The sequence below is a fragment of the Fringilla coelebs genome, assembly GCF_963513975.1.
Source record: "Fringilla coelebs genome assembly, chromosome: 7".
Taxonomy (NCBI): Eukaryota; Metazoa; Chordata; class Aves; order Passeriformes; family Fringillidae; genus Fringilla; species Fringilla coelebs.
In genome coordinates, this window is record NC_140035.1 from 26,561,535 (window position 1) to 26,587,158 (window position 25,624).

General features: G+C 42.8%; 1 protein-coding gene across 1 annotated transcript; it reads right to left on the reverse strand.

Moving 5' to 3' along the window:
* Positions 1-905: 905 nt before the first annotated feature.
* On the reverse strand, positions 906-24,695 carry NOP58 (NOP58 ribonucleoprotein). Its single transcript, XM_084209551.1, has 15 exons — positions 24,548-24,695; positions 22,210-22,286; positions 20,482-20,534; positions 18,559-18,683; positions 17,420-17,556; positions 16,169-16,233; positions 14,748-14,882; positions 13,721-13,866; positions 12,624-12,750; positions 11,817-11,980; positions 10,962-11,096; positions 9,709-9,770; positions 7,060-7,193; positions 2,014-2,135; positions 906-1,317 (listed from the first exon to the last, which is right to left on the reverse strand). The coding sequence occupies exons 1-15, from the start codon at positions 24,590-24,592 to the stop codon at positions 1,261-1,263; spliced, it is 1,584 nt and encodes a 527-aa protein (XP_084065677.1). The 5' UTR covers positions 24,593-24,695; the 3' UTR covers positions 906-1,260.
* Between the last annotated feature and the right edge of the window lie 929 nt (positions 24,696-25,624).

Genomic DNA, 25,624 nt, shown 5'->3' on the forward strand with positions numbered 1-25,624 from the left:
TAAACTCACTGCAACCTTCCTAAGGGGAAAAAAAAAAGGCAGTTCATATTCTTGATCCTGGTAGAACAGTGCATTAGTAACATGTTACCAATCTTGTCAGGGGTCCACTTGCTCTTACAGGCCACGAGCCATGGGCAGTTCAGTACCAAGGAGCTGCTCAGTAAGCAGCTCTAGAATTCCAGAGAAAACCACCAGCTACACTGGCTGCAGTTACCAAAGGTTACTCAGCTACAGAAACTCATTTTTGTTCAGGTAATACTCTGCCACAACACATGAGGGGAAAAAAAACCTTCATAACAATTAATAATCTGAGTGCTAAGCACAGTTTAAAAAAAAGCTTCCTTTTCCACCATAAGAGCTTTAGAGTCTTGATCACATGATGCTACTTCAATGCATCTGTATTCCCACAAGAATGGCAGAATTAGCAAATGGCTGATTTCTGCTACTAATAAAACACTTTTCATTATCAGATAGCTGAAGTAATTTTGCCTTGAGTTTGGCTTGGCTGGGATTTGTTTTTTTTTTTTTCCCTTGGATTTTTGTTTGTTAGTTTCAAGGGTTTGTTTGGTTCTTGCTTTGTTTTGTTTTTAAATCAAGTGATGGAAATTGCTACAATCACCATGAAGCAATTTGAAAGCTACCTCACATTTGTTCAAAACATGCATCTGAATTTTGTTAGCCAGTGCAGCAAAACCAAAACATTTAGAAGATGCTTAAAAAAGGTTTTATCAAGAAAACTACAATGCAGACTTGGTAACACACCTCAGCTGTTCAAAGCATCTTTGATATCATGCACAGATATTTGTATCCATTTTATAGAAAATTTAAGGATATTACAACCTTTGAAATCTTTAAAGAATAAACTGCAACAGAACATTTACACATTTAGAACTTTAGAAATGATCAGTCATTTAACAATACATCTCAGAAATAGCCCTAATAATGGCTAGAAAAGCCAGCAAACAAGTTAAAAGACAGAGGCATAAAATCTCCATAAAAATGTTTTTATTCCTTATCACTGGAGACTGGTTGTGAAAAGAGGACCTATTGTGAGCTTTTAAACAAAAGAAACCAGTAATCCTCCTAATTATCAGAGACACCAGGGTATCCTGTTTCAGGGAGAAGACAGCTATCAAACCCATCTCCTTGCCCTCTTGCAACACAGGGAAGTTAGTTTTCAGCAAGAGGCTAACCAAATTATGTAGATAAATGCTACTCCAAAGCAGCTGTCCAAGGGCCAGTGTTTTCCCCTGTTCCACATCAGTCTTCACCCTCATCTTTCATTTTCTTTTTTTTCTTCTTCTTTTTCTCTGCATTCTGCAAACAAACAAATGTTGCCATGAACAAAGCATAATGGAGGAGCAAAGCAACGTGTAGCTAGGCAACAGGGCTCAGAGCCCAAGCATCACCCCAGCTGCCATGCTCAGCAGAGCACAGCCCAAGCCATGTCCTCCCTCAGCTGCTGAGCGCACTGCCTGCTCACGGGGCTAGGGAGGCTGTGCCACACTGTCACAGCTAGCCCTGTCCTCAGCCCTGCAATGACACACACAAAGGGCACAATTCAACCCTGGGTTAAGAACAGGACTTCAGAACTGAGCAAAAAGCTGGGTTTGGTCCCATCTGCTCTACTGTTGCTAGAAGCTATCAAATCAGCAGGTACAGCCTCTGCTCCCTACAGTCCCAAAGTGGAGAAAGATGCCTGTGGATTGGCACCAAGGGACATCCTTCCCATAGAAAAGATGCAAAGAGGGGGAAGACTAGAGCTGGGGGTGGGCAGAGGACAGGAGGGGAATGGAGGCATTGCAGTCACAAACTTTCCAGATCTTATTTTGTAATACAAATCTTCTTGGACATTACACTGATGGATATCACAAAATAAAGTTACTAGAGCAAAACTATTGGCGTCCCATGGATTATACATATAAGAATTTCTTCCCACCCTTCACTCTACACTCTGTGTTTTGTAGAGACTATTCCCAAAAAGGATCAGATAGCTGTGCAATTCTGCCTCACCTCAGTTATGGGGCTGGTAGGGAGTTCCTCACTCAGTACCATCTCTTCTTCAGCTTGCTTTCCCTTATCCTTTTTCTTTTTCTTCTTTTTGACAGGTTCACCATCTTCTACAGCTGCCCCTTCTGTACCACAGAAAGGACAAAAATGAAAGGCAGTTTGTCAGTTATTAAGAGCGCAAAAGTAAAAGCTACGAGACATCAGAGGATGCAATGACTTGTTTACTGTCTGTGTTAACTTACCTGCGGAACTACTCCCTGCTATAATCAAAATATATAACTACTTCAAACAAGTGACAGTGTTCAGACAGCACTATTCCCAGCTCCTGGTGAATTCACATCATGCTATTCCTATATGCTGCTCCCAGAGTTTAAAACAAGCTTGTATGTTTTCATTTGCTGGCCAAATTACCTTCAAGTATTCATCGGAAAAGTGACTGTCCACAGTTTGGCAAGTATTTTTACCAGCAACACAGGAGCAGCAAAAGGACTCTAAATCCCCCCTTAGAAATACATTTAGACAGCAGTAGCTTGGTCACAACTGACTTCTCCATCTTGATGTTGGAAATTTGTTAATAAGCAGACCAGTTTTCTTTACTGTTTAGACTGGCAAACACAAGGATCTCCATTCAATTTCAAGCATTTAATGCAGAAACACTTTCCTATCTTGGACGACAGGAATTATTTATAATATTATTTATATAAGCTGAGAGGAATGTCAACCCAGGGAAAGATTTAGTAATGACCTTACAGCTACTTTTCAGAACAATTCATCAACAGCTGCCCTATCTCATCACAGTGGTAATGGAACTGTGATTTACCACTCACTTCCTAGAATACATGCCACAATCTTAGGAATCTCAAGGTAAAGAAATCAAGCAAAAATCATTACCAAGCTGACAGCCTATGCAGCAGCCAGGATGTTACTGGAGCACACCCAAGTTGAATTTATTTGCACAGCTGAGTCAGTGCTGGATACCAAGTTTCACACAGTACTCATGACTAAGTTCTGAATGTAGCAACCACTGTCCTTCAGTAGCTACAAAACTGATGCTGAAACCAGAGGTGTTTGTGGTATGTATCTTTGCTACTGGAGGTTTGACTCAAAGACGTCATTTTCTCACCATATGTCCCCCAGGAAAGAACCAATTTCATTTTCAAGAACACTCACTCACCACTTACAAAAAGAACAAATTCAATCACATAAAAAAAGACCCTAACCACATAACCTCCTAACATCTTGACTGTACTTTGTCACAAATTTAGTTCCTCAAGCCAGAAGCATTATATAAGTCAAAAATAACACTGCAAGCTCTGCCTCTAACATTAGCTTCAGACAAAAAAGTTGGCTTCAGGGTAAAAAAATTTCTAGACATGTCTACAGAAGAATACAGCCAACACATGCAGTTTTCTGACATTTAAAAACATACCAGAAGCAAAACAGCAAAAGATTCTAGATAAAAACCTGGTAAATATAACTTTGAGTGGATTCTGCCACAAAATTCACAGAGAACAGTGTGCGAGCATAAGGCATTCAAAGCAGGTATAAAAATAAGTGTCCTCACCTCCCTATGTATGACATGGAGAAAGTAGAAGTAGCTGGAAATAAATAAACATTTATTCTATAGCATGAACTATATTAAATCCACACTGTGTAACAGGAGCATACACATAGTATTTTACTATGCTACATGTTTTTACACAGCTGGATTGGTAAGATATGCATTTCCAAGAAAAATATTGGGTGATAACCTTGAAAAAATAATTTCTTGTTATTACCCTAGATGTCATCAAGTCTGACACACCAGGCAGTGGAACCTTTTACAGTGTCACAATTTACAGTGCAGATGAGGCACTGGGTGCTCACAGGCACTGTCACTTCTCACAGCAAGCAGCAGAGCCCTCCCTGAAGATTTCAGCTGCTGCCTTCTAGCAAAGCTCATCACAAGATTTCACATATTTGTACCTAGCCAGAATAAGAAAAAAGGCTCCAGAGGTGCTGGTCTTTTCCCTCTAGGTGCAATACTTCCAAGTTAATCAAGGCCAGCGGGGGTTTCTTTGTGATACACAGCAGCTGACAAGAAAACCAATAGCTCTGACTCAGGCACAGAGGCACAGAAAGCAGCACCCTGAGGAGCAGTTTGACTGATGGCCCTGGGAGTGCTGGACAACACCTGCAGTAGTTCCACTGACCATTTTCCACCATTTTCATCTAAGCTTTAACACACAAGCCTGATGTCCTGATGTACCCTACCTCCTCCACACAACGCTACACATGTACAGAATGAAGTCACAGAACACCCTACCAAGCTGTTGCTATTGTATCTTGCAGGGTTCACTCCATTAACACTATTAACTGAAGATATTTCTCTTTTCAAGAGATACCTTCCCAAGTCACTAACTGCTATTACATCCTGATGCTAAATGCAAGCTGAAGGCTTCCCCGAGGACACTGGCTAGCCCTGCTGGTGGTATGTATTCTGTCTAGCCACATCCAGCTTCAGAGACAACAGTCACAAAAACACCTGGCCTATTTCCCTTCACAAACATGAAAACAGGTTTTAACTGACAGCTCCTGAAGTATTATAACTTCTTTCAGGCACTAATCCCTCCACCTGGTTTCCTGACAGGTATAAAAGGTGAATGTGTTTTGAAGTCACCCCTCAACCTGCTGCCAGTACCCACCCAAAGTACTACCATTCATGCACCCCAAACAGGGAGAGAGAAAACACCACACATCTCATCTTGCAGTAACATTTACATTATGCCAACTTCAGGTTGGCATAATGCAAAATACTGTCCCTCTTTACAACAGATATTAAAAGCAATGGTTTGACCAAAACTTTTCAGTGGCAGCTTCCCACTCCTTCCTGTCCTTTACCTTCCTCTTGTAACAAGCACAACAAAAATTTCTGGCTGAAGAATGCCTTTTTTTCTGGGACTACTTTTCCCACCACCCCCATTTTTTATGCAGCTGCACCAACAGCATGGGGAAGGAGGAGGCAGAGACTTCTTTCACAACACACTGTCTGGATGTGTTATCTCTGACCAGGCAAAAGCTGAATGGAGCACTGCAGCAAAAAACAACAGAGCCGAGAACAGCAGACATTAAAGGCTCACATGCATATTCAAGTGGACGTGCAATATAAATCTTAATGCTGGGACATCCTCTGCCCCCTTCTGTGTATTATGTGACTTGCTGAACTCCTCAACCTTCTAGGACCACCAAGCCCCCACTAGCACACTCTGCAATCAGAGAAATCATGCTGCAAAACAGCAAGGCTATGGTCTGTCTAGCAGATGTCAGGAAAATCTGTGTACCCATGCTGGGTGCTCAAATATAATTTGCAAACATGAAGCAATGCTATTTTCAAGGGTACAAGAGGACAGGCTAAAGGGATGAATTCTGCATAGAGGTGACATAAGATAAATAAACTCTCTGGAAGCATTTATTCTATAGTCTGAAGCAACTGGCACAATCAGCACTAATGCCCACGTAGTCAAATAAAACAACTCAGTTGATAGAAAGAACTGGGAAAAAGCAGGAGCTATTAACCATACATTTGAAGAATTACCCATCTTTTAAGGAAGAAAAGCAACAGATCTGAGGCCTGCGCTTCAGGTTTGGGGAAATATGAAAAACAAGCAGCCAAACAGCACAGCTTTCAGTAGCCCACAAGTATTCTGGACACTACCTCCAACTCAAGGATATCTGCTAAACTCCACCTAATCCCCAAATCTGGAAATAAAGTAAATGAAGCAAACACAAACAGGTTTGTGTATAAAAGCACCAACCATTGAATAATATAACTATGAACTGAAATATCCTCCTCAAACTACAAAAGAGCAGGCTGGAAAGCAATGTAATATTTCACCTGCAATGAGCTCCTGCCTGTGAGATGTCAACACTTGCTTTGATAATGCAAGGGAAGCCCAAGGGAACAATTCTGGCTATAGTAAAGGAAGTTGGTTCAAAGCAGCAGCTGTGAGAACACCCACATTCTCCAAAAGCAAACGGGCAAAGTTCAAGCCTCCAAAGTACTCATGCCCTTTTCTCATTATGTTAAATATAAGAGAACAAGGCAGAGCACAAATCTCAGCTTTACAGCACAAAGGATTCTCCTCCCCTCCAGTCTAACTCTACTTCTCAGCTATGTTTAGATTCCTGCAAGTTGCTCCCTCCATGTACACAGACACCATGAACTAAGTGGTATCTGGAATGATCACACCTGCCATCACCTGAGCATGAAGAGGCAATGAAGAGGCATTGAACCAGCATATCTGCACTCTGATCCCCTAGAACAGAGCAGGAGAGAAGGCAGAAAGGGAAGGCTCTGACAGCCCCCACCTGTTGCAGGCACAGGTAGTTGAAAAAAGATGAGTAGTTTGTGCCCAGATCTGGCTCTGGATCTCACAGAAGTGACTTTAAGTCATCTTCTTTTTCCCCATCTTTTCCCCTCCCAAGTTACACAGTGGTGAGAACAGAATGTTTCTTAATACGAACCATAATATGAAACTAGATTATTTTGCAGTTGCAGTTCAAAATCTTTCTTCATACAGTAACTTATCAGAGAAGGAAAGAACAACTGTGGACATAGTTCAGTTTTAGCTCCCTAGAGAATAACAATTGTTCATGTATTACGTAAATTCAGATGGAAATTTCCAACTGTCATTTCAAGTCAAATTCTGACCTTTTTATATGTTGAGAAATGCTAGAAAACACTTCTACACAGAATAAAATAGTATTCTTGAAAGAAAATAGGGCAAGTTCTGTTTTTACAGAGTGCAGCTTTTCTATTTTCAAGATATTAAATACAAACCTACTGAGCAAGAAATTCTGTAAGAATATGAGTAGGGTTTTGTTTTTAAATGTTCTTATACATTTACAACTGCTTGTAAATTGACTGCAGTCTGGTGTCAGTCACTTTTTTAAATACACTGCCATTCTCAAGGAGAGTACCTAGGTGGGTACTGTGGCTGGCTGTAACTGCTAAGCTCAACTGCACAATGCAAACAGGGACATGGCAGCAGCACAGGTACAGCAACCAACCTTTCATCTCTGTTTTGAACTTCTTTGCTTTCACTGCAACCTCTGTGTCTTGTTCATCCACCTCCTGAATTTTGCGCTTCTTGGAAACAGCAGGAAGCGTTGAGTCACCAGAGGGGTCAAACACTTTTACTTCACTGTAATGAAGAAAAGTCAGTTTATGTATTAAGAACAGCAAACCTTCAGGGAAGACCCTGCAGTGGAACATAAACTTTCCAACATAACCTACCAAGAATATATGAAAATCAATCTTGCTCAGCTAACCAAGCATCTACAGGTAGTGAGGCCCTCCCTCCAATACACAGTGCCTTTATCAGTAATCATGACTAGGAAAGAGATACCCCACTAAGTATAATTGTCTGGTCTGTTCTGGTTTATACCTGTTCAAGGCTCTACAGAGCACTTGAATTACCCATTACATTGATTTCTCTGATGCTGAAGGCCTATCCAGCACAGCCATATGGTCACAAGCACACAGCTCTCCATCACTTAGTGTATCATTGCACTGTATAAGGTGTATTACCCCATAATTGTACACTAGGGGTAACAATACATACACACACACACACAAAGCATTAGAAGTAGCTTTACTTCTGCTTTTTCTACACTGCCTCTCCACCACTACACTGAGAGGGCAAACTCACAAGGCAGGGTAATCTTACGGCTCATTGCTATAGCACACGTTATTACTGAATTTATTGGACATTTAAATATCTAATCTGTGTCTGAAACCGCCTCTTCTCAGTTATTGCATGCTTGCTGGTTCACTTCCAAACTCCTCTACAGGCTGTAGAGAACCAGCCACCCTGAAATCCAGTGCTCTTTAAGTGGAACTTGTAAGGGGCAACTGAATCATCAAATAGCAATGAAGCAGTTCTTTTCTTATTCAGAAAAGAATTCCTATTGAAGAAAGACGTTTTAAAACACTAAGTCTAAAATATTTCCCCAGCCACATAATGGACATGTGAACTTTTCTAAAATAGGAATCTGAAGTAGATACCTTGCACAGGTTATAAAAGCAACTGAAGCTGAGCGACTGGGCTGGGAAGCATATGGCAATGCCAGCAGACAGTACCACCAGTTCATCCTCTAAACAGGGGAAATTATTTTTATGGGTATTAACACTGCATATTGGTTTAAAGAAATTGCTTATGCAGCCTTTTGCAAAAGGTGGATTCTGCTTCAGATAAACCCAAGTGAGTGCTCACTGGCTTCCTTGTCATTGTCATAATACTGCTAATTAAAAACAAAACAAAACCAAATCAAAAACCGAAACCAAAACCCCAAAACCATAAATAAGGCAAATATAGCATCTCTGGCATTTTTTTGGAAAGCATACAGAAATGTTCCACTTGAATCTCATCTCTAAAAACTAACTCTCATTTAACTTCTGATACATTACTTTAATTTAATTTAGCTAATTCATACAAATCCACAGATCCATACAACACTAAGATTCTTGCCCATCTCCTTAAAACACTATTTTAGCCTAACATGCCCATGCAGCAGTACTGCCATTTTTGTACTACAAGGACAATTTGACAAGTACTGAGTTAGTTTCCCTTTTAGGTAGCCAGACTATGCCAAACAGCCAGGAATTATCTTCAGATTCTCCCCAAGCCTAGACATGTTTGCAAAGCATGTCTAACAGGAGAAACATGTCCTGGCAGGAGTTCATGATTCCTCATTTCCAGAGGTCAAACCCCAGCATCTATGTTGTCTCTTGAACAACCTCCTCCCTCAGCTGCTGCCTCCTGACATGCCCTGATGCTTCATTTACTGACTGACACTGTCTGCAAAAGCTGCTCCAGAAATCACAGCCATCACTACACTTGGCAATGCCTGGCATATGGAAATAGAAGTCATAGCTAGACTCCAGAAAGATGTTTGGGGACTGCAGATGGGTGCAACAGTGCTAATTTTTCCTCACAGAATGAGCACTGAAACCTGGTTTTGCTGAGCTCTTGCCCTCTCTACACCAAAAGCTCAGCAAAATAAGCAGGGCAAGCTAAGCAAGAAGCCTGCAACCAAATTAAGCAATAAACCCACATGTCACAGCACAGACTAATAATACCTTGTTCAAATCCTCAGATGTTCAGCTGCCCCAGTTGCAATTTCCAGTGTCACTTTGGGCACCAGAAACTGTTCTAACAGTGTCCAGAGTACATAAACACCTTATTTATTGCTTAAGACATATTACTCATTACATACACGACTTAAATAAGGAGATGAAGCTATGATCAGAACAAGTGGTGTTTAGGTTTTTTTTCCCTTTTTTAAAGAATAAGATGGCTAAGTAGGTCTCTAGGACAGCTTCCATGTCAAAGAAATTAATTCATACTCTGATTTTCTCCAATTTATTTCATTTGGAATTGTAATAAATAAAGCTGCCATATATTACCACCCTGCTTTTTGGGGTGCTGCTGGTAGCACCTGAAGTACTTGCTATCTGATGATGTCAGTAATTTACTATTAGAAAATCTGGGAAAAAGGAAATTCTTATTAGCAACAAAACTTATTATGAATGTTTAACTAGCATAGAAAATGTTTTCTGGATCTTAGGTCAACCCAGCCCACAACCAAAAAGCTTTTCAGAAATAAAACCATGGAGAGTTATTTTTACGCAGCAAGCTGAAAGGAAAAACTATTCACCTCTTATTTTGATACTTGTCTGTCTTGGCCAAGGCTTTTCCAGTGCCACTTATTCTTCTTATCTACAAGAAAAATTTAGATATGAAAAACAAATTACTCATAAGGAAAAGAATTCACAACACAAGTTATTCAGCTCTTGAAATGGAAAGACAGACTGTATTATGGGTCAAGCTCTTGTGTACGTGCATTGGCTTTACACCTGAGTGTAGAGTAGTGACAGGGAGTGTAACTGAGGTGAGGAAGGCTGAGGTGAGAATGGCCTTCCTAATGCTGCTCTTCAAGGGCCTAATTCAAGTAAGGGACATCTACTACTGGATCAAATATGCAACATTACAATGACATAACATTGTACCTTCAAATTCCCAAAAGCAGCTCAAATTTGTGCACTTTTTTCCTTCGGCAAGAATAACTGCATGTCAGGGCAGGTATCACCCTACAGCTGGCATAAAGCCACCCTTAAAGCCACAACACAGGCCCCAAACTAAATTAAATGTGTACTTGTCAGGTGACTGGTTTGTCTTTTGGTGTTAACATGTCTCCTTGCCTTTGTTCTGATGGGAAGTTTTACCTTCCATGGAGAGCTGGCAGGTTTTTCTGGGTTTTTCATTTTTGTTCTAGTGATGCCAGTACTAGAGCACTGGCATCAGATCTAGCTGGGAAGGCTGAACCCAGCTGTCATTAACAAGATCACATGCTGCAGCCACCTAAAAGAGGAAAGGGTCTCTGTTCTCCCAGAACCCTGTGCTGACAGCAACATGGAACAGCTGGTGTGGAGAGCCAGGATATGCATCAGGTGGTAGGAGGGCAGTGCAGCCATTTGCAGACTAACATCTTGCTTTAGCTACAGAGAAAGCTCCCAAAGACTAAGCACCACCAGATTCTGTCCAGATTCCAAGAGCCAGGGTGGAAAAAATATTGACATAAATGCTCCTTCTAAGGTAAAGAGAAAGAAACTATGAAGTAATAAGCCTATCCTTGCAATTCATAGGGTGAATGTAAAGGTATGATCTTATTAATCTTGGTCGCTATCAAAATTTTTCAGTATAAAGCAAATAAACACAACCCTGTAAACAAGAACAGCTGATACATAAATGCCTGCAGCCAACTTACACACCTGGCCACTCCAGCCAAAGCTGGGAGAAACTACAGGGTAAGAGTGACATGCTACTGAAAGAGAAGAGTCAAAAAGCAGTGTCAGGAAATCATACCCCGAAAAAGAATGCCAGCTTCATGCAGCTCTCTGTAAGACTTACCCCTCTCTCTTCCAAAAGCCTCAGTCTTGTCTCTACTTTTAGTCTGTTCTCAGCTCCCATTTCAGCACTGGTGTTCTCTCCAAGGGCATCGTAACGAATAGTCAAGGCAGTCTTTGCTGCCAGCATTCGAGAAATCTGGAAAAGCCAAAAATAATATTAAATGCTAAGACTTAACATAAGGCAATGATTCACTCTGATCTGGAAACCATACCCACATACAAAAGAACACAGAACCATTTATTAGCAGTGTTTAGTCCAAAAAAGTAATTAGTGTCTTATTCTTTCAACACTGAAATACTGTTAATGTAACACCTTGCTTCCTTGATAAATAGAAGGAAACATCTGAGACAACAAGTCAGTTATACATATCCTACTCTACCCCAACCTTTAGACCAGGTTAGTCTGAGGTATAATTTCCAGCCTTCTCCAAAATTCAAACACATATTCATCCACCTGCATTATGAAAGACTAAGCATGAAGACCAAGCTGTTAATAAATTTAGTACAAAAAGAGTCCAATTTTCAAGCAAGACTAAAGCCTTCAACACCTTAGTTTACTATCACATAGAAGAAAGTAGTAACATAGCCCTTGAGAAAGCCAGTATTACACCCTAACTCATCTGGAATACACCTGTTATTGCTCAGGTATGTCAAAAAGACAATCCTATTTCCTTTTCTTGAACAGAAGTGAACAATATCCAAAGATTTGTAGGAGAGTGGTATTTTCCATGTCATCGCAAAGCAATACAGTAAAGCAAGCCATGGAAAAGCCTCACTCTTAAGCTCAAGCCATCATGAAGCTCAAGATATTAATGCCCTGGAAAAAGCCAAGCCAGTAAAGAACTATGCAACTTACCTTTCCTTTATTTTTGGTATTGCTTTGTCCCACCAGAGAGGCATGATAGATAAGGCCAAACTTAGGTGTGTCCCTTTTAGTCTTCAGTGCTCTGAAGAGTGCCTTCTCAGCACCCAGTAACTGAACCGTAGAAGCTGGATGTTTTGCCAGATTCAGGAGGGAACCTAGGAAGAGGTGACACAGCAAGAGTAATTTGTCAGAGAAGCAGCTAGGCTAGATTCCTGCTTTTGAACAGTGTAAGAAGCTCAGATCCATCTGTTTTCATGAGAGCTGTTTCCCATTTGTTTTCTGAAGGACAGGTAAACTATTTCAGTCTTTCATGCCTCAACTGTCTTGGTTTGATTTGAGCATCAGGAAAGAAGGCTGATTCAATGAAACATATTCCATTGGAATAATGCCTACTCCTCACAGACTGACAGCAAGAATGTTTCATCATAGAACTGCAGCACAGATAACTGAAATAAGGCTGCTATCTTGAGCCAGTCTGACTATAAACGCTCAGTGCTGGTTTTATACCTCAGAAGTGACTGAACTATCAGCAGGAGGCTCAGTAAGTGTCTCAGAAGAGGTAGTGACTTAAGTTGCCCTCATATTCCAAAAAGAATTCAGGCCAACTGAGAACTTCGTCATCACAGACTACTACCAAGCTCATGCTGGTATTCTCAAGATTCCTGAAGTGCTGCCTTCGCCCCATTTACCAGGATATATTCACCAGGCCTTACATAAAGCTGTTAGCTGACCAGCTTCTCAGAGAAAACATCTGATGAGGTCACTTAAGATTTATTCATGTTGATCACTGTAACCCACCTGCATGAGCAATGAGCCTTGCTCCCACTAGTTCTCCCACCATGACAGTGAGATTGGGAGCAATGGCCATCATTCTGTTCTTCAGGTAGTCATAGAGCTGTGTCCGATACTCAGAGATTTCGATCACCTGGCACAGACAGAGTTTGGTTACAGGAGTCAGTATCAGCCAACCAAAAAATAGAAATAGATAAATGTACTGACACAAGGAAGAGCTGGGAATTCCAATGTAGGAGACTAACAAATTGCAAAAATGCAAATAGCCAAGAGCCAGAGTTACAGGAAGCTTTATACAGAGCATATTCCCAGAGCAGAGCTACATCCACAAAGTATATTGTGAACATCTGTTCTTTTTATTCCCTTACGCAACTTATTTACTTCTGATTTAAAAAAAAGCAAAACTCCTGATAAAGAATCTGACAACATGCTAAAGACAGAGAAGCAGAACAAAAATACTTAGTAAGGACGTTTTCTTTAGGACAAAACCCTAGAATATTCAGTTTTCACATAAATCTTTGCCACCATTCTCTTGAAATGGGATACATGGTCTTTACTTGTTTCATACAAATAGACACAATTAGAATGCACACAAAAAAGCAGCCTGGTTTAGACCAAGAACAGGAACTCATAACCCTGCCGCTCCTGGCAAAGTCACAAAGGGATCCAACTGGTACAACTGAAGTCAGAGGGTGTTTGTTCACACATGGCCCAGAAAAGAGCAGGGTAGAACTCCTAATTCTTTTGGGACTTCAGTGGTCCATTTTTAACCCAGGGTTTATCACCTAGCTTCCACAGTGACAGATTAAAAAGATGCTATGCAAAGCTATTATCTCAAATTCTTGAAATTACAATGATAGCAAAATTCCTCCCAAAAGTAAGACTGCCATTTTCAGAAGGCCTTATGCAGACATCAACAGCCCAAGATGGCTCAGATGAGGTAGTGACTGTGCACCCTCATGTCTGATCATCAGGAAAGCAACAATATAGGAATCATCACTGCCATCACAAGAGTTAGCACTGCCCTGGGAAAAGCTCTCCTTTGCAGAAGTGGCTCTTCTGAGCTGAAATAGTCCTACTGCTATCCATGCATGTGTACATACCTGATCACAGAGATGGATTATGTTGTTTATGTCTTCTTCTGATACTTCTGTCCCCATGGAAATCTCAGCGGCAGCCTTCACATCCTCCTCAATCTCCTCTGGTAGGATGTCAGAAACATCAGAGGAAGCAAAATTGCTTCTGTCTCCTGTGGGGGACAGATGAAAGCATGTTTGTGCTGGGGGCGAGATGAACTAGCAAAAAAAAGCACAGAAACAGATGAAGATAAAAGGCCAAAATAAAAACAGTGAGTCAAGTCTGCCATCACACTATTCCAAATTCCTAAAATATACGTCAGTGTTCTGACTTTGTGTTTATATCAACTAAGAATGGTTGGAAATATTAAATTTGAAACTAGGAAAAAAACCCAGAAAGCCCATACTGCCTACTTCACCTTTTCAGTAGCTGGTTGCTGCACAATTTTCAGTGACAATATTACAAGAATAGAATTCCAGGAAGCAGTCACTTACCACTAACCAAATCCATGTAATTGTTTCTACAACTGGGGGGGGAAAAAGCCCCTTAAAGCCACAAGTCTCCCTCTGGACTGCAAACTTCATTATTACAAAAAACCAACTAAGCAAAAAATAAATCAATACAGAGCACATGAGCCCAAGAGGTGAGGCAAGTGTCCAAAATATAGCATTCTTCCTGCTCTTATGAGTAATTCTAGTAGCTGCTCTCTTCAAAAACATCCAGAGACAGGCAACACTTCTCTTTACATCAGTTTTTTAGGAGCTAATTTCCAAACTGGTCTGCTGACTAATTGTGATTCTAAGACATGCTGGTGGTCCATGAAGGACTGGTTGGTGATGTGGCATTAGCTTCCACTAAAGTTTTCAAATAGCAAATTGCACCGAGGTCCAGATGCAAACATACCCTCTTTTTCTGCTGGCCCCATCTACCCTGCTGCTGAAGGCAGCACTGCTCAGGGCGATGAGCAGCTGGATGAGCAGAGTGAGTCTAACTCCAGTGCCACTCACGCTGTGCCCACTGCCATGCCCAGGCTCGGCTGCCCTGGCTACTCACCGACTTTGCGCACGCATTTACAGTACGTCAGGTTATCTGTGATGATCTTGCCCAGCTCAGGGAAGTGCCAGCCGTACCACTCCCGGCAGCGCATGATGTAGTTATTCAGCTCTTTGTCCAAGTCATCAAGAAGCGCTAAAAGAAAGAAGGATGGAGTTCTTTTTCTAAAAGGGCAACCTAAAAATGTGGTGCTCTCAAACCAACCAATAGTGTAAAGGGAGATTACCTGAAGTATTTCACTCCATAATATTGGAATAAACCAAATTACACTAGACGTCTTTACTTTTCAGAGAACTGCGTAATACCAGGCACAATACCATAGAAATGTTGGAATTCCTGTGAGTGTGGCCTCAAAGTTTTATCATAGGACCATCTTGGACAAACTCCCTAACAGCTGCAAAGCACATTCCCCTAGAAGGAGCACAGCAGCCAGTTCTCCTTCCTCTTAGTCAGCCAAAGTGCTACACACAAGATTGATGTAAAATCTAGGCATCCAATTAAACTTGAGGAAAAAGTGTTTTACTGGTAACTAACTGATCTGGTATTCCATTACCTGATTTAAAAAGTAAGCCTTTTAGTTGCTGTTATAATATAAATACACCAAATAGAAAGCCAACGGGCTCACCACTTACTAGATATGACAAACAACCAGATTTATAGTTTACTAGAGTAGAGCACCTATAGTATATATTGCTAGACAGCCTTGAGGCTAAAATATTTCCTGCTAATGCAATACCAACATTCCCATCTGTTGTCTCAGTGGTAGTGACGAAGGAACTGAATTACATCACTAATTTCAGTTTAACTATGTTTCATCATTGGCAACAGTCTGGGAATTAATATTCCAAACAGGATTCCTCACCACTGCTTCACAGCAAACATGCAGATTATGATGTGTGCCTCTTCAAGGAAAAATGAGGAATGGGCTTTTCTAGCTGCTTTAACAACTTCAGTCTGTTTTCCATTTAGAAAGCAAGGAGACAAAAGGAGCATTACACACGGCAGTGTGATTTACACGCCTAACGTAGGAGTCTATTTCTACACTGTCCGCTATGCAAAACACCACCTAAATGATGGGTCAGAAAATGCTATCCTGTGGGGCCCATTCTCACAGCACCACTCAGAAGGGAGGTATGTGGGGAAGGAAAGCCCTTAGAGGACTGAACTAACAGTGCCTGTAGTTCAGCTGATTTCTATGCTAAGAAAAAGTGCATGTCAGTTTATTGTACTGCCCTAAAAATGTTCCTGCTTGTGAAAAGCCCTGTTGAGAAAGCACACTTTATGCCTAGATGAACATCAGTGCCCAATTTACTAAGACATCCTAGGAGGAAGTTGACAGCAATACTTTTCTTTAGCCAATGTAAAGAAGTCAGCTATCCTAAGCCAAATCCATTAATAATTTAAGCTTTAAATATACTTACAAATTGCCTGGATAATCATGGTATCTACTTTGTCTGGGCTGAATTTCAGCTTGTATCGGGAAAGGCTGAGGAGACACAAATACAGTTTCATCAGCATCCTGACATCCTGTTGCAGAATATGCCACACCTATTCCTTTTTAATACAAATACAGTTGTCCACAGATTCACTGAAACCAAGCTCAGCTCTGAGCCACTGACTGCTCTCAGCTGGGACCAGAAGCCACACTGACACAAGCTTCACAACAGACCTGACATGAGTCTCTCCCATACTCTGTGAGCAGGGTGAAAGTGAGAGTTAAGGTTATTTGTACCACCTGCTGCAGACTCAGAACATGAGTGCTGTGGCAGGAAATGAATTGGCTTTTGGTTTTTCTGCACGGTTCTCCACAAAATGTCTTTGTCAACAGCACTTCCAGTTGGACAGCAGCTGGAAGCAACCCACAAAACTACACCTCCCTAGCAGCAAATACCAGCAACACTAATGTGAAGCAACAAAAGAAACTTCCTGGAACAGATTCTCACTATCTGAGAAAGCCCATTACCATCTGGCTTTAATGTTATGTTAACAAATTTCTCTGGAAGCTACAGTGAAAGACACTTGGTATCAATGAGGAATTGCATCTTAAAAGTCCTTTTTCAATATTAATGCCCGTTTTCTAAGCAAACACACTTTTAAGGAACTGGTTACAGCAAAGCATGCCTCTAACTTGCCAATGGCTTGTAACAGGACAAGGTCATGTTAGAATATTCAATAAAAAGTTACTTGCTAATGGATGCTTGATCCCAGGGTGATCCAACAACTTGGTATTTAACTACTACTCCACTAAATCAAAAAGCAGCAAGAACAAGGTGGTAATAACAACCCTGCCTTTAATATTTGCATTATCTATTATATGGGTATTTAGTCTAGCACAAATCATCAAATTGTGGTCTCCACCTTGATTCTTAGTGGCAATGGAGCTTTAAATTACTCCCTTGACTGCTTCAGACACAGTTCAGAAGTATATCCTGATGTATATAACATGAAAAGAAAAGCTACCAGCTTCCACTTTGGGTGAAAATGAAGCCTTTCCCTAAAGGGTGGGTGCAAACTGAAAGCCCTTCCTTTGTAAAACAAGATTTCAGATACAGAAGTATCTTGACTTACAGAGTATGAGACCATGCCACATACTCAGAAACACTTCAAGCAGCACAGCCAGGGACACAGGAATGGGGCAGACAGGATGAAACAGAGCTGTTGTAGGAACTCACCTGTGTGCCAGACCCAGGCACATAGCTGCCATCTCTCGAGAAGGGAGGCCTGTTATGAGCCCTTCAATCTGTGAGCGAATTCCTCTCATCAGCTCTGTAACCATTGGGCTGTGTATACAACTCAAATTCAGCTTCTCCTGCAGTGTGGAAATCAATGGTCCAAAGTCAGGCATAACACAACATTCCTCTGAAGTCCTTCTTCCAGCAGCCTTACATCATTTTAACTGGTTTTCCCACTGCAATCCTGTGATCACACAAGTTTCATCCATTTTTGATGTTCAAGGTAGTGACACCCCCACACAGTTAATATTCCACTTTGAAGAGCAGACTTATAATTAATGCTCTTTCTGCTATGTAGAACTTTCAACTTAAGATTCAAGATTTTGAAGTTTACTAGAAACAGTTTGGCCACAGAAAGAAAATTCAGATGTAGAGGGTTAGGGGCTTTGTGTCTTTTTCAGAGAACAAGAGTGAATAGTTAGTTCAAGTCCTTGCTATTATTCACTTTAACATTAAGCCCTCATTTTGCAGCCTACGCAGTCTCCTAAGACATCATGAGGAGGTTGTCAGAACAAAGTTCAGTGGAACAGGGAGCAATTTGACATAAGATGGGAAACCAGTATTTGACACCTAGGAGACACTGGAAAAAGCAATCCACTTTCATAGAGCCTCCTTCTTCCTCTGGGTGGGCAAGGACCAAGAGGTGTGCACAGCTACCTGCACACTGAGGAATGCACAACAATGCCCACTCCTAGAAAGACAATCAATCATCACCCTACTATTGCTGCATCTGTTAGTAAGGAATAAAAAAGCCCAAGTCTGGCTGGCTTGGGCTTTTTGGTCGGTTCCTCCCTCCACTCTTTTTCTGGATTGCATAATTAGAAAATTAATTTTTCTACTTTCTGTGTTTCTAACCAATATTTAAGAGAAAATCAAGCAAACCTGAAGACCTCAGTGCATTCTTAGCATACCAGTCACCTGTGCTCTCAAGACAACATCCCTGTACACATACCAGGATTAACTATCCTCTATGCTGCAAACACAGCACTGGCAGCATAATCCATTGCTAGCAACTGCAAAATCTCTGGAATCTGACTGCAGCATGAGACAAAAGGAAAAACAGCAAAATCAGTTCTCACCTTTATGACGCCTCCAAGTTTGGCATCTGCCACAGCCAACTGCTCATGGGCATCTTTTGCCACTATCTTCTTGAGAATCTTCTTCAAGTTCTTGCTGAGCTTGCCTTCTACAAGAGCTGTGGATGCTGTATAAAACAAGAAGACCAAAGATGCTATTTCTTTCCCCTCCTAAAAACTGCAAAAATATTACTCCTAACTTCATGTATTTATTTTAACTGTCCACAGTAGTTCTAGTCTGAGTTGCAATACTACTTCATCATGCAATAGCTAAAAATCAAAATAGAAGAAAATTATACACATCCTCCTCTGAAGGCCTAAATGAAAAACCTTTCTCCCAGTTGCCTCTCCTTTCTCCATATGTTTTCAGCTCTATTTTTGCCGATTTTGTTTAAGGATCTCTACCAACGGTATGCCATATGCTTTAGATACATGTTTAACATTTCCAATGGCGAAGTTATATGGGCATATTTAGTGTATAATTTAATTAACCAACCATTTGCCAGGTCCCTTAGGCAGCAACCATGATATCCTAAATTGAGTAATGGTTTATTTGCACTCTCTGGTGACGATAATGTACTAAAGCCCCAGGAATGATGCCAAACTGGACAGTCAGACAGACCCTTTTAATACGGCATGGAGACAGAAGAATCTTTAAAGGATGTTCTTAATTCTTAAATATTAATAGATCTGTAAAAGCTTTACAATCCCACACAGTATATTTTAAGCAGGCTCTTATACAACTCTGAGGGTCAGCTCTGTGCTCCACTGAACTTCTGGGACTGATACATCACCACCACAGTAACAGAGCAGCAGCTAGTGATTTTTGCTTTCCAGAACCTAATGACATGTAAGAGTAAAATCAAAGTCCTGTGCTGAGTTTCCTCTCAACCCTTCTGCAATGCAGATAATTTTCTACCCTGCAAGGTGGCCAATAGCATCTAACCCCTTGAAACAGTCACATACATAGTCCTGCCTTCAAAATAAATGAGCCATAAGTCGTCTGAACATCTCAGTCTCACAGATAAACCAACTTGAAGCAAAGTAGTAGAAGGTGTTGAATGTTTTTGAGGCTTTTTTAATCAGCCTAACTATACATGAATGAATCCAAACCTATGCAAAAGCAACATAATCCAAAAAATATGCCACGAAGAGGAACGTACAACAGCTTCAATCTCAGCTCTTTTACTTGCATCTCATGTTTGACGGTCGTGTTTCCATTCTTGTTTCTTTGCTTCCTTTATAAGGTAACCCTACTGCATCAGAATATGAAGAACTGATCTTTAATTATAAATGTGACATGGAACACTCACCTACTTAAATCATACAGCATATTCAGCAGTAATTGTCACACCATTTCTGAATTATTGCCTAGAATTCCTACCATTTCTATTCCAATCAGGCCACACATCAAGCATTTAAGGGCAGAATTCATAAAAAATATTGAATAGAAGGCTTTCCATTTTGCTTAAACTCCTGAATTTGAGGAGAACGCAGACCTTTCTTAGGCTGAAACAGGTACAACATGTATCCATAAAACCCAGGTGGTTGTAATAATGAATGTTCTTAATACCTGTCTGTCGTCTCAGTGGTAGTGACGAATTGTTGACTCAAATCAGTGATATTCAGCTTCAACAAGAATCCATCATTGACAACAGACAGACTACATATATCAGTCACAACTTACATGGTGCTCATTTGTAAACAGCTTAAAAATATGCACTGAAGGAAAAAACTAGACATTATTACATTTTTACTGCACTGTAGACTGGATAGGTGACCTCATAACCATCAAAACCAGCTCACTTTCAAAAACCTGTAACTTAAAAGCTAAGAAAAGAAAAAGAGCATGGACAGAAACAAGCAATGAGTGAACTAGTGCATGATAGAGATTTGATTTTTTTTGTAAAAATAGTGTTAACTCACCAGCAAGTGCTTCTGTTGTGTCCTGAAATTTTTCAAAGTGTTTCAGCTTTACTCTACAGAAATAAAATAGAAGTGTGTAAACAACTGTACATAAACCACATGCTAGAACCATTTTTTCTGCCTCTGCTACTATAGCTCCTCTCTTTTCCCAATGGCTTCAAGAGAGCAAAGATCAATATGCAGACCCTCAAAGAGAACTGAGAGCACCACTGGCCAGCTGAGTCCGGTGTGATGTTTCAGCTGGGTCCTACAATAATAATATAAAGGGGGGAAAAAAAAAGGATTTTGATTTGGCATTTCTTGGACCGACATCACCAGAAAACCTAACCCTCCCCCTTTTGCTTTGTAGTTCATATTTAAAGACAGACTTAAATTTCAACATTGCACCCTGATTGACTGATGATAGCATCTTTCCACTCATCTTCAAAAGGAAATGTTCTGCCTCTGTGGAATGCAGAGCCTGCACAGCTCAGATTTAACATGCTTTTCAACCAAATACATCTTCAAAGACTTTAAATTTGAACTGATTCATTGCCCATGAATCCTCAAGTCCTCCCCTGTAATTAGATGTTAGAATACAAGTTCTGAGCTGAGCTTAAGACAAACAAAAATTTCTTTAATGCCCTAAGTGCTGACCAGAGCCAAGAGTCATGTGAAGAGTGTTTAACCACACTGTGTCAGATCCTTAGGCACAGCTTCCCTCTACCTCTCACACAGCCTGTGGTGTTGATATATAGTTACAGTTAAGAAGCTGTCTCAATCCAGTAAATTCCTTGTCAGGGACAGGCATTTAACTAATCCAGCTCTGATTAACCACTGCTGGTTGTGAGTCAAGTATCAGCAAAGGAAGCAAGGCCACAGATAAAGCTCAATACTTAGTTAAGCATTTGCAGATCCCAACAAAAGCTTCAGGCTTACACTGAAGCTTTTTCAGAAAGGCAAAAGAGGAATTATTTTTATCAGAGTAGAGATCCCATTAAGAGCCACATCCTGTATAACAAGTGCCCAAGATGATGTTTCCAGGACAAGATTAACCACATTACAAACAGACAAAATGTGGGATATTCTGGCCTCTGCTCTAAGTACTGCTACAGAGCAGGAAAAATACGAAATGCACAGCTTGCTCAGATGCATCCATTACAATCAAAGCTGATTAGAAATCTTCCAATAAAACCACTAGACAGACTTGGAAGGAATCCACCACTGTCCCCAGCTTTAGGGCAATTTGCTAGAAAGGCCAGCTTGATTAGTGGAAGCTGCAATCCCTGTGAACTCTGCAGTGGTGCTAAGTCTCACTGCTGGCATGGGCAACAACACTACCTCTCAATTCAGTGATTTATGTAGTTCCACCTGGATTAAGCTTTATTTTTCCCAAAAGAATTTTCTGTGAGCAGAAACCCCTGTCATTTCACTGACAATTTCAGCATTACAAGCTTGGATGTCCTTGTCAAAGCACCCACATCACCTTAAAATATTGTTCAATTTTTTTGCTTTGGTGATACATGGTAATGACTTCCGCTACTTAATTATACTGTAAGGTATTTCTTTCACTTTGATATTTCATTGTAAGCATCTCGGAGCATCTAATTTCACATTTTCATTGCTCACAGCTTTTACAATACTGAAAACCAAAAATCAGTACTTCATTCTGAACCTCAGCTATATGCAACTACAGGCAGCCATGCCCTTCCACAAGCCACACTGACATCCCCACACAAAGCTGCTTACATTTTGTTTGCTTTTTCAGGAGTTTCAAATTCTTTCCACAGACTGTCAACTTCTTGAAGCTTTTTCTCATTCAAAACCTGCAGGAAAAAACCACAACACACAACAATATTTAGTTCTTCAACGCAGGAGACCCGAAACGTTTACAGTGCATCCAACCACTTTGCAGTACTTAACACCAACCGAGTCACTTCAGTGATCTCTGTTTTCACCATTCTCTCTCAGCAGCTTTACCCTACTAATAGACAATAGTGCAACATTTTTACTTTCACCTGAATTACAGAAGTTCTTCAATAATGGCTGTGTCCTCCTGGACCTGGCACATTAAAGCAAAAACCCTCTTCTTCTTTATCAAAACTGGGCTTGCTCCACCTCCTCTACAGGACTCACTCATAACCACAGTGACCCAACCCCAAATTTACCACTGGTTTAGAAAAATAAAACATCTGGGAAATCTAACAGAAAGCAGTGGTCCCCCAAGTTATTTTCATTAATCAGAGCTAACCCAAACAAAAATTAAAACATCCCTGTAAAGAACAGTGGTCACCACAGCTTGGTCATCAACCACACCAACAATTACCCAAGAGGCAGCAATGGCTTAATCCCATCTCTATACACAGGGAACCCCCTCAGCTTTTAAGCAGCACAAGATTAACACTTACACTCTTGGAGCCTATAAACATTTCACAAAATGCAGAGTGCATGGCGAATTCCTAGAAAACTGCTCAGGGGAATAGTCAAGATCTTTACAACACTGTGTTCTTTACATCTCACTCAATAATCTTGTGGTTTTGTCCCCACATCGCAAATGCAATGCAATTGCAATTTAACTCAGTGCAGGAATCATTCCTAGCATTATAAATTTTGCTCCCTGGAAGATTTTTAAACTCTGGTTGAAGGAGGTTGTCTTTTTTTAAACTCAGTTAGTAGCTGAGCACATAAAACTAGCAATTAACGTCCCATATGACTGTGAAGCACAGCAAAACCTTGGGGTAACTCTTCCTTTCCTCAGCCAGATGATTCTTTCCTGCACTTCATTTTTCCTACACCAAGACCTACAGAATTTTCAGCCTCTATAAACAGACATGGGCACATAGAAAAAAATGAAAGACACAGAAACTGCTTAAATTAAGGCTGTTAGTGTATAAAAATGACACGCCTATGGATAACTACTGACAGCTGCAGCAAACACTGCAGCACCTCTGCAGATGCCTCCCTGCAGTTCTCTCTGTATGTCCCTCCTTCTACCTTTGCTTCATGCTTAGCCTCCCTCCGGAAATTACAATATTAAAATTTATATTAAAATATTGCCTAAACTGCATGGCTTCACCCCAACGAGGAGAAAAGGTTTCAGGGCAGAGGAAGGAAATATCGTGCTCCACAGAGCAGCAAGGGTGCAATTCTGCTGCAGGCAAAGGTAGAGGAAACCAGAGCCTTCCTCTCTTCACACCTTCACTCATGTTCACAAAAGTTAAACCCAAAGACTAAGCTGGAGGGGAAAAAAATAAGGATGTTATGATCAAACTATGACCAAGCCTGTAAAACTGTACATGAATGAACATTCGAGCAAGAGAAAAGCCAGAAAGGAGCGCGACACCGCAGCAACTCTAGTTTAGGCTTGCTCAAAGCCCCAGGGAGCTCCAGCCCTGAGCCACCCGGTCAGGAGGCTGGCAAAGCCCTGGGAAGGTGTCTGTCTGTCCCTCCGGGAGAGCGAGGTCGGGACACGAGAATGCTGCGGGGACCCGCACCGTCCCCGCGAGTCCCGCTTCCAGGCACGCCCAGGGCAGCGGCCCCGCACAGCCGGGAAGGCGCTGCCCGTCTCCCACGCGCCCCCTCACGCCCCCGCGGGGTTCTGCTGGAAGAGCGGCCCCGAGGGCACAGCCAGGAAGAGAAAGAGGTCAGCACTCCCAAACCCGGGTGCCCCCAGCACAGGCCGAAAGGGGCACGGCCACGAGAGTACAACTTCCCACCAAATCCGGGCCGGTGGAGGGGATAAAGCGAGGGCCGGAGGCGACGCTTGGCAGACACCGAGGAGCTCCCCTTCCACCCGCCGAGCGCCTTCAGCCTCCTCCGGCAGCCCCTTCCCCGGGGCCTCGCTCACAGCGCGGCCTCTCTGCTCCCACCGCCTGCCCTACTCCGATGCGGGGGCCCGCACGGGATGCGGGGGCCCTCCGTCCCTCCCTCTCACCCCCGCCCGTGTTTCCCCGTAATTCCCACCGCAGGCCCGACGCGCTCCCCTTCGCCCTCCCTTCTGCTCCCCCCACAGGTCGGCTGCCGCGACCCACGCCGCGACCCGCCGGGCGAGAGGCAGCGCGCCCCGAGCCGCAGCCCCGCGGCTCACCTTGAAGATGGCGTAGCCGGCGGCGGTCTCGAACAGCACCAGCATCGCTGCGGCGGGCGGGGGGCGCCACGTGCGCCGCCGCACCGGACCCCGCTCAAGCACGCGCGCGCCGCGCAGCGGAAGGGGAATGGGAAGCGGCGGCGGCAGCGGAAGCGAGTGCGCGCGGGAAGCGGAAGCGGCGGGGCCGCTTTCCGCTCGCGAGCCACGTGGCAGGGCCGCGCCCGCGCCCCTGCCTGTCCCCCGTCCCGCCGCGGGTTCGAGTCTTCTGACACACAAACGCGGGAGCCGCCGGGGTGCCCCTGTGGCACTTCACCAGAGTTGCCCTCGCTTCCCCGGGTGCTGCATTTGGTGGCAGGGTCGGCCACCGTAGATAGGAATCGGGCGTGTCCCCCGGGACGCGGGTGGCCGTGCCGGAGACTTTGTTTCCCGCACGGATCCCCTAGGGGGTGTGAGCGGGTGGCCCCCTCGGCGACCCCGAGCCGGACCGGCCGCGGTGCCGGGGTGCAGCCGGCTCTCCCGGCCCTCCGCACACGGCGAGTTGCTTTCTCTGCCCGTTCCGCTCTTGCTCCCCCGGCCTGACCTGCAGTTCATCGCACCGAACACAGTTTCTTTACGTAAAGAAGTGTTGACAGAGTGCGATTGTGTGTGTTTAAAAGCTTGGCTTCGCCGACAGACAAGCTCCACGTTCTGCCCGTATAAACCACGCGTTCTGAACGCTGCGTGTTTCCCCAGGCTGCTGCGGTCTCCCCGGGGAGGGGTAGTCCTGTCCGAGGGACGGCAGGGCTGGGGCGGCATTTGTGCCCCCTCCTACTTTGGTGCCACCTCGTGCTTTGTCCTTGGCACAGCCCGGGCGTGCACAGCGCGGTGCCTGGCTGACCTACTTCTGTGCCGCGGTCCTGCTGAGGAGCCGAGCAGCTGCGTGCCGGTGGGAGGCAGGCGGAAAGCGCCGCTCCTTGCCCTTAGAAATCCCCGCTTATTTCACAGGCAGGGTTATCTGTACTGAAAACAGGCAGAGATTTTCCTGCCCGCAGGAAGTGAGGCTCCGAGAAACGCTTGGGTTTTGATTTATATCAGGCG